Source organism: Lytechinus pictus, chromosome 12, assembly GCF_037042905.1.
Source record: "Lytechinus pictus isolate F3 Inbred chromosome 12, Lp3.0, whole genome shotgun sequence".
NCBI classification, from domain to species: Eukaryota; Metazoa; Echinodermata; class Echinoidea; order Temnopleuroida; family Toxopneustidae; genus Lytechinus; species Lytechinus pictus.
In genome coordinates, this window is record NC_087256.1 from 5,685,962 (window position 1) to 5,695,962 (window position 10,001).

Genomic DNA, 10,001 nt, shown 5'->3' on the forward strand with positions numbered 1-10,001 from the left:
AAGAGAGAAAGAAAGAAGGATGGGGGCATACAGAGAGAGAAAGAGAGGAAGTGATAGAGAGAGACGAGGATCGAGAGGGTTGAAAGAGGGGCAGGGAGACAGACAGAGAGGGGGGATGGGAGATTAAGAGGGACAGAAAGACCTATATAGGGTGTGTTAGTGTGTTAAGCTTCAAGCAAATGAACAGAAAGGAGATAGGAAAGGTGGAAATTATGGAAATTATTAATCCAAGTTCATTTTTTCAACAAGGCCCATGTGCTATTTAAAACGAAACAGCAAGTGGCAAAATAAGAGTAAAACCAACATATTAATTTACCTTATGATATATTAAAGTCAACAGATGTGGCTGTAGTGAATATGATTAGTGAGGACAATCCAAAGAACTATTACATTTTCTCCAAAACTGTATCAATGTCCTCTTTTAAACCTTCTTTAAAACTGAAAAAAAAGTCACTAGAATTTTGTCTTAAGTAATAACTGCGCTGTTTTAATGCGTCAAAAATTGTTTACAAATATTGTTTGTTTTGTGAATCCCATTTTTAATTTCTTCTAAAATTACAGAAAACGTCCACTGGCCGGTATCATCCCAGTGAAATCGATACGCTATATCAATTTAACATTTAATTGAAGTCTAGCTTCCCATTTTATTAATCATTATTGGATTTGTAGATTATTCTGGTAAAGTATGATTATGACAGTGAGAAGTGATTGGTTTCGTTGTGAACGGTGTATTTGCTCAAAACGGCAACATGTGGCAACCGATTCAGATTCTTATTATGAGGTCTTCCTTCCCTTCACATGCATGCTGAAGACTGTCAAGCAACGCACCTGTCTGTTCCGTTTCAATGCCCAAGATCCCCCCAACCCCTCTCCCCCCCCCCCTCTCTCTCTCTATTATGTATCTCGTCTCCCCCTCTCCAATCTCTAAAAACTCTTTATATTTGTATCCTCCGTTTTATTTTTTCTCCTTCCTTTATAACTCATCGGATCCACCCCTCCTTCTCTTTTCTCTGTCTTTCTCCATCCTGCTCTCTCCCCTCTGAACCTCTTTCTCCATGACGCTCTTTTGCTTATTACATGCTTTCTTCTCATTACTATGTTTACTTTATTTTTGTATCTTTCTTTCCCTTGCTCCAGTCCCATTCTTTCTGTCTCCTCTCCTTCTCTCCTCCACCCTCGTTCAATCTGGTTTCTACATTCTGTCTCCTATATTCCCTTTTTTTCTTTCCCTTTTTCTCTCTCCCCCCCCCCCCCCTCTATCCATCCCTTTATCTTCTCTCCCTCTCTCTCTCTCTTCTTACATTGCTTTCTAGTAGGTTGACTTATCTAACATTTTTCTTTTCTCACTCTGCCCTCATTCAGAGTCCTCTTACAAACAGACTGTCACATCCGTCCCTTTTAAATAAGATTTAACAAGATTTGATATGATAAATATTTGATTAATTTCCTTGGCATTTGTTTTATTTACATGAATCCTCAAAAAATGTATACAATACAAAATAATTAAAGGATTCTTTACGAGAGAGAAAATATCAACTTTTTTTATACACCAGTTTTAACAGCTTTGAACATAAGAAATGAAATCATAAAAGAACATTATTCAGGGAATGTAAGCTCAAAACGTGATTATACTCTACGACCTACCACATGTATGAAGAACTAACTATATGTCTTAAGTAGATATTGAAGTTCACTTCACTTTCATAATTTTGTAACTAATATGCATGCTGTATGGATCAAACTTTCTACACCAAGTATGTAACGCACACGAAAATAATGAATTTTATAAACTATAGTTTCTCAGTATTGGACTACACATTTAGTCCGAATCAGCTTTACATATTGCAACGTACCCAATCATCTCCTTTTGTTGTTGTTTTATAATAGTTTTTACATGATGTTAAATTTGATTTGCATGTCGTACTAGCTTTATGCTGACAAAATACCTCATTCGAATTACGAACCTATACATAATAGATTTCATAAAAAGTATTATTAGAAGAGTTCGAAGTTTGTTTTAGCACAAGAAAAAAAAATATACTGCATATAGCATGCAATTGTTAACAGCATGTCGAAAATTCAAAATGTTAAATTCCATTATGTATTTTGCGCAGGGCCATTTTCATAGAAGACTCAGAAGTCTCGATTCATGCGTAGCATGAATTCAAATAAAACAAGAAGTTGAAAATTGTTATATGACATTATCTTTTAGCAAAAAAAGGAGGAAAATAACGTGAGAAAAACAGACTACTTGACTGCTTTTTGGATAAAAATAGTTCATAGTTCATCATGGTTTAACCTTGTTAGTCTCTTTTCGTCGCATTCGTGTATTCGAGATCACGAGAACTCTCCAAACGTCGGATACTCGACATCAAACGGAGGTGAGAAGAGCTGGACAACGCGCTCGACGATGATTGCATGTTCCTCCGACAGAGCCTCATTGCTAGACGCTCCTCGACCTTCTTCACCTCCAGCTGCAACGCCATTGAGAAGTCAGTGGTAGACGTTGATGAGGCACTCGAAGACGATGACGGTGTTCGGTCGGCATCACGATGTTTGAATTCGTCACCCGTGTCGTTGACGATGGCTGTGATCGTGTTGGATGTCGTTGCTGCATCATGAGTCTCGCTATCCGATGACCAGACTCTCATCCGTTCATCGTCCGAAGTCTTGGGAGAAAAAACAAGGTGGTTGACCTGTTCGTCGTCTTCTTCGCTGCTGTGTTCGTCATCGCGTTGGCCTTCCTGTACGGCACGGACGTGGGCGAGGTGGACTTGCTGTTTCTCAAAGTTCTGCTTGCGCCATTTGATACGTCGATTCTGGAACCAAACTTTAACCTGTAAGTGATGGAAAGAGAAAATCTTCATTGTAAAATAGGAAAATATCACAATTGATTTGCAATTGCCCTTTGGAGAAAATTTTGATTTCTTACTACTTGGAATATAAATTACAAGTAAGATCATTTCTTTGATTGCATCAAGTATAAAAATTATCATTTATATCTGTTTTAAATAAAGAAAAAAAGACAAAAGTCTTTACACAACCACCAAACAAGCAAGACATTTTGTTGATCTTACTAACAAAATAATTGTAAATTAAAATAATTAATATTCATGTTAATACATAATTTTGATCAGTTTGTTTTCAATTATAACTATGATAAGACAAACTCAAGGGGCGTGTACAAAAACGTAAAGCCCCACCCCGTCCCATGCATCCCATTTTTAAAACCATTCCGCGGTCCCTGCATCTGTAGACAACGTCAAAGGTGACTCACCTGTGATTCTGATAGATTGAGCTCAGCGGCAAGATAAAGTCTCTCACTGCCGACCATGTACTGCTGACGGTCAAACTCCTGTTCAAGTCGCTCAAGCTGTTCTTGGGTGAAGATTGTACGCACTCTCTTGGCGCGCGGATTCCACTCGCTCTCATCGCAACGAAGTCGCTTCAGAGTCTTATCTGGAGAAGGAAAGAACAATGGGAAAACAGACATATTAACATCAAGCATTTTTTAACGAAATGCAAAAATATCAATACACAAAAACATAATGTAAATTAAAATTGTATTATATCATTCAGATAAAACTAGCTTTGTTCGAAGTTTTTAGTTTTTTACTTTAGTGACCTCGAATAATCAGACTCGGTGATTTATTACTGAATCTCTTAATACGAATTACAGAAATATTGGATATAAAACAATTGGTTTCTCTCCCCTATTAAAATGGTGGAGTATTTCTTAAGATATACATGCATGCTCCTTCTTTTTGTTTGGTAAGAATTGTTTATTTTGAAGAGTGGCATTTTTTATATCCGAAGTTGATCTTTAAAGAACAGTATTTAAGTCTAATAATATTCGTCATCCTTTCTTTGCAATCTAATGTGTGGTATACATTAAGCATGGTATTCATGGTATTGCGTTAAAAGGTTCAGGTTGGGTATGGGGTTGTATGGTGATTGAGCGAACCAAGAACCCCCCCCCCCCAAAAAAAAAAAAAAAATAATAATAATAATAATAATAATAATCGGGAGCGAGAGTGTGTGTGAAACCTAAACCGATTACCTAAAGATTTGAGTTGAACATTGTTTTTAAGAATAACTGGAACACCTGGTCAAGTCTTAATTGCTTTTTTCTTTACCGTGTTATATTAAGGACATGGACCCATTAATAGGAGCTAAGCCACAAATCAGTAAATAATCCCAGAGGGTTGATTAAAGCAAAGTGAGTGTTTGAACACCATTATGGGAAGTGCTAAGCCGGTGTGTTAATCTTTTAACAAGTAGGTGTATAAATTGGTCTTGTTTGAGGACCTTTGCTGTGTCAATGGACGGTGAGGTCCTCTTCAGACACCTTAATGAAGATTAAAGAACCTCCGTTTTACTCTCAGAAAGGATACATTGTTACCGATAAAACCGAGGAACTATTAGGTCTTAAAATCCACCTTTGAAATCTATGAACCTTTTATTGTGACGTCATCTAACAGGTGCGCAAGAAGTGAATGTAATTCAATTTTTGGAAAATGAGCTTCTGCTTCTGTCACTGTTGCAATCCTTTCAGTGTAAAAGAGATTTCGATACAATGAGAAATAGTGGTTACCAACATTTCTTTTTTGTTCCAATTTTGGTATTCAATATATCTGCAAAGTTTCTGCAAAATAATTTTGTTAATGTTATGAAGATATCATTAGTAATTGCATTACATCGATTTTTGTTACCAATTGATCGGAAGAGTTACATTAATTTGATTGAGCGATGATGACGGCTTTGTAACATATTTTGAGATGGTACCTAATTGATCCATCTCGAGTTATTCATAGATGGAATACATCGATCCGTTGTCGAAGATTCAATTAACTTGGTCCGACTGCCTTACAACCCGACGATCGAACCACTTTAAGAGCTAGATTTCCAATCATTGTAATCAAACGATCAAAACACTCCAATATTATTCGGCCAGCCTTGGAACGCGTGAAACCCGGTGCTACTTTTCGCGCAAAACATCAATACACCCCTGTTGCGAAGCCTGTTTATCTTCAATTAAGACCTTCTTTTGGGAGCTCTTGAAAAGTCCTTTCCCTTTTGTTAATCACTTAAGAATGGATGAATAGGGCGAGGTGGATGCTGGGAGGGGGCTGATCGAGCCCGAATTACCCCCCTTTTTGTAAATTGTGTAGTGTACCCTCCCCGGTGAGGGTCGACCGGACAGATAACCACGCCCTATTAGGCGCGGTCTGAGATTTTCAGACACCGATGGCCGAATTATTGCTTTCAATTAGAATAAATTAAACTTGGCCAAAGTTAGCATCTTTCCAATTTGATTTAATTGAGGTTAACCAAAATGGTGCAGCACCATTTTGACATGTATACGATTTGATAATTGTGACCATTATTAACGTCCTATTTCAATGCTGAAAACTTTTATAGAATTTTACCTAAAGAAACACGAGAATGAGTTTACCATGCATAAGTTGCCACTTACATCGTTCGTATAAAAAAGACTATGAATATGTTTGGTGACTGCTAAAACACTTCCCATCAAAACGGGTTTGTCTTTATAGTTTTAGATCGCTTTTACATAACGCAGACGCCTGAAGATATTGAGCTTCAATTGAAGTGCAGAGTTCGATATATTTTATATATTCAGATAATTTTTATATATTCAGATAATAACCACTATAAAATAACTACTGCAGCGTTTTTATGATTCACTGAGAAGTTTAAGAAAATCTAATAAACAATTTTATCAATAATACAAAATAAGAGTCAGAAAATAAAAACTTTCCACTGAACAAGACAACGGCAGAATTCATGATTTCTATAAAAATAAGACCACGTCAAGTTGTCCATCAGATGAAAAAAATACTTGTAAAAAAGGCTTATCCAGTAGTTAGCCAGACCCTGTAATGAAGTCCGTTTGATATCACAAAAAGACATCGCAATAAAAGATTAACTGTCTTCATTACAGTGTCTCGAAAACGGATATAGCGGGATGAGAGAACACTTGATAAACCCTTCCTCTTTTTATTCCAATCATCTTTCATTAAAACCACCAGGCCGTTTAATCAACTCGTATCAAGGAAGATATGTCATGGTTATATGAGAAACAATAGGCGCATTAATTTGAAAAGGTGTTACACTTGACCGCGGCCAACGAAGCGGGCTTTTGCTCTTTGAATGATCGAGTGGAATAAAGGAAGAAAGACAAGGCCGTCATAAGGTCAAAAGAAGTGAAAAAAAAACAAGAATGAAGATTGTGAACGACTGGCCAATCGATTGACATTAATGAACTTGACAGTGGGAGCTGATCAACTGGTACCCATATTTAATCTTAGATCTTTACCCATGATGGTCAGATTTATTGGAGCATGTTAACTAAGCAATAACTTGAGATGATTCGAGACATTCTAATTGAGGCTGCTCAAGGAACGGGTAGAGATGCTCCTTTACATAGTGCTTGTATTGTTGTCTGGATATTTTGATGGATATTTTTCTTTCTCTACTCAACTAATTACACATTAATGGAAACACAGACATAAGTACATGGATCTGTTACCACTAGTTTAACTCTTCAATATAGAAGCATAAATGGGGCAATTGAATTAAAACAATTTTATACATGAGAGTAACGATATTTCAAGTCCTGTCATGGAGAGATAGAAACCGTGAATACCGACTCCCAAATAGAAACATATTTAGATGGAAAGTTCACTCTGGCGATAAGTTCGTTTTGCGTAAGGCCAAAATTAGAAACAAATGGAGTTTGATTAAAATCCGTCAAAGAAAAAAGCAGTTATGAATTTTTAAGTTTTGATTTTGTGAAATCTTAGACTAGCAGCTTCCCCATAAATTATGTTGTGCGATAAAATTCCCCCCAAATACCACTTCTCAAAAAAAAGGAAAAGAAAACTTATAGTGATTATATTTTTGCGGTGGTGATATCATCATGATCAAGCACATTCCTTTCATCATGTTAAATAAAAATATTCGAGTTTATGGATTTCATATTACAAACTAAATACTTTAAAAGATCATGACTCTCTATTATTTGATGGATTTCAGTTAACCTTCATCAGTATTTTTTCCCCTAATTTTCGGCTTTAATCAAGGTTTGTTTGATTTCCTTCAAAATATTCCTGAGTGAAGTAGGGGGTGTCACAATATTAAACACAATCGAGGAGAATAAGTTCGTACGAAAAATGACATAGTTAACATAATTGAAACAAAACATAAGCAGTGGCGTTATGAGTAAAAAGGAAAAAAAATGAGGGGCCGAATATGGCGTATGTGGCAAATTTCCAGTACAAAAAAGTTATGAGTGAGCTAAGTAAAAACTGTAAAAACCTTCTAGGACGAAATCTAATTTTGTGATATATTTGTCAACATAATGTAAATACGTTTTATCTCATTTCACACGTTTCTGCTCCTTTTTGTTGTTGTTTTCTTGGCCATGGAACTTTTTGGGGTGTCCATCCATGCCCCCATTTATCCGCCAATAATAAAAAAAATAATGTTTTGAAAAATATTTGTTTACTTACCGGAAGATTGTTCGGCATTCCTCCCAGAATTAAACGCTGTGGAGCCCAGATGTTTTCCTTGACTGCCAAGGTTCGTCACTGAGATCGTCGATGTCGACTTGGCATCACGGTGATCATCGAAGAGGAATTCGGTAGGATGGTGTTTTGTTCCATCAAGGTCGTGTCTGAATTCGGCTGCATGGAAGCGGGATCCATTCCAAATCTTTGAAGGAGATGTCGGCTTCGGCGAGACGAAGTTGAACGAATCCGGCGACGGCGTCGAACCTCGGTCGCTTCCGTAACCCGACCTTGAGCTACTCGAATGGGAGGATGATGACGGTGAGCGCTTGTTGGAGGACAGGATAGCGTCGATCGTGAAGGCGGTCTTCGTTTCTCCACCGTTGCTCGAAGCGGAGTCGGGGCTGCATGGCGGTGATGGCGAAGTCCTTACGCATGATGATCGCGGACTCTTCGACATCGACAGTGGTGACGAGTGAGGGAACGTTGGTGACGACATCAGAGCTTGGGGTTTGAGCGGGGGTGATGATGGATAACCAAATGTCGCTGCCTTCCATGGATTGGGGAGCACGACGCGGGATGGTGGCTGTGTCATGGAGGGGAAGAGAGGCGATGGATGGAAGACGATGGCTGGTGGATATACTCCGAGAGAGAACGGAGATTGCTCAAACATTGGGACAGCTCGTGGCATCATAACGGGCATCATGTTGGAACTCAGCATTGTGTTATTATTTTCTGTTTAAAAACAGAGAGAAACATGTAGACATTGAAACAAGATTTAGAGAAATTATTTCAGACATCCTCATTACCAAGAAAGAGCCAACGTCATATATATACAAAGTAGCGTGTATTTGATTAAAAGAATAAAAAATAACATTTAATATTTCACTGTTACTTAAATGAATAGGTGCAATGATAATTATGATCATGGAAATACATGATATCGCAAACGATAATATTATCATGATTAATATCATAATGAATAATATATCATTTACTCTGGTTAAAAATCGAACTACATTCACAAAGTGGAGAGGTTTTGAGAAACTCACCTGCTTGTTGGCTCTACCTCCAGACAGACTGGCGCCTAGAAGCGGGCAGGTGGGATTTAAAACCCTTCAAACCGTCTCCTTCCAAATCTAGTCCTCAATACACCACCTCAAACAATGCCACCAAATCCTCTCTTCCAATGGATGAATGGGGCAAGAAGAAAATCCTATTGGTAAGCAAAGGAAAAGAATACGCATCTGATGAGCTGCAATTTATTGCAAGGGCTTAGCCAAACAATAGGCTTTGCAAAGCGAAGGTGTTAGTTATTAGCCGGCTTATGTCAGTTTTTGTTAATTCGGAAGTCTTTACGAACTCTCTTTATATAAACTGGACGGTGATGGGGACTGAGTGTATCGGTAATGGCTGTATGATGAAGAAGGGTAAAGAGGGGGGGGGGGGGTAGGTGATGACAACTCGATACGAAGGAGTGGGTAAGGTTAAAGGTTAGTCTACCATCCGCAAATTATGCAGACCCTGTTCGAATATAAATGTGATGACTTGAATCATTAACAGTATTAGATTACATTTCTTGTCATATTATATTTTAAAATGTGAGTATTATCACATTTAAAGTATATTCTACTCACGTTGCGTATTACCATCCAGTTTTTCTTCAACTTTATTTTTTTCGAATCGATAAGTTCATCGAAATTATAGACTAACTTATTCCGAAGTTTATCTCAAGGTGCATAAAGAGCGAACACGGTGATTGGCTGAAGTATCGCTATTAACCACACCTCCTTTTTACACGTAATGATACGTCATGAAGTCGTGTCAATCACACGTCATAATCAGAACATGAAGACTCGCAAATTAATTGACGAGGAATTAAGTCTCGTCGGGTGCATGTTCGGCCTGCTGCATAGGCCTATACCAGGCCCCCTGATGTACTGTTTCGGACAGACTCATTAATGACCGGGCAGTTTGTTGTAGACGTTCCTTCATTGAATTTACACCGGTGTATGTACTGTAATTTGTTTGATACCCTGAATAGCTCTATGCTGATACTCTGATGCCATTACCATAGCCGCTTGCAGCTATCTTCTCACGGTAGAAGAAGGAGGAAGAATGTATAAAAACCCCATAAAAACAATGATTTAAAAAACATAATGCTCGCAAACAGGCTGATTATAAGTATCAGGGCGGTTTGTTTTATTTTATTTTTCTAGTTATTTTGTTTATCTACTTATTTTATCTACTTATATTTATTTATTTACATATTTATTTATCTATTCATTTATCTATTTATTTGTTTATTTATTTATTTATGCATTTATTAATTAATCAATTAATTTATTTATGTATTTAATCTATTCGATTGTTTATTTGTTTGTTTGCTTATTTAATTAACTAATTAAATATTAATTAATTTCATCACCGTTATTGCTATTAATAGGGGGCATACAAATATTTAAATTACAG

The 10,001-nt window shown here is 37.2% G+C and overlaps 1 protein-coding gene across 1 annotated transcript; it reads right to left on the minus strand.

Moving 5' to 3' along the window:
* Window positions 1–1,434: 1,434 nt before the first annotated feature.
* On the minus strand, window positions 1,435–8,904 carry LOC135156164 (homeobox protein Nkx-6.1-like). Its single transcript, XM_064107710.1, has 4 exons — window positions 8,582–8,904; window positions 7,533–8,264; window positions 3,278–3,459; window positions 1,435–2,837 (listed from the first exon to the last, which is right to left on the minus strand). Exons 2-4 carry the CDS (start codon window positions 8,248–8,250, stop codon window positions 2,304–2,306), a joined length of 1,434 nt encoding a protein of 477 aa, XP_063963780.1. The 5' UTR covers window positions 8,251–8,264; window positions 8,582–8,904; the 3' UTR covers window positions 1,435–2,303.
* Between the last annotated feature and the right edge of the window lie 1,097 nt (window positions 8,905–10,001).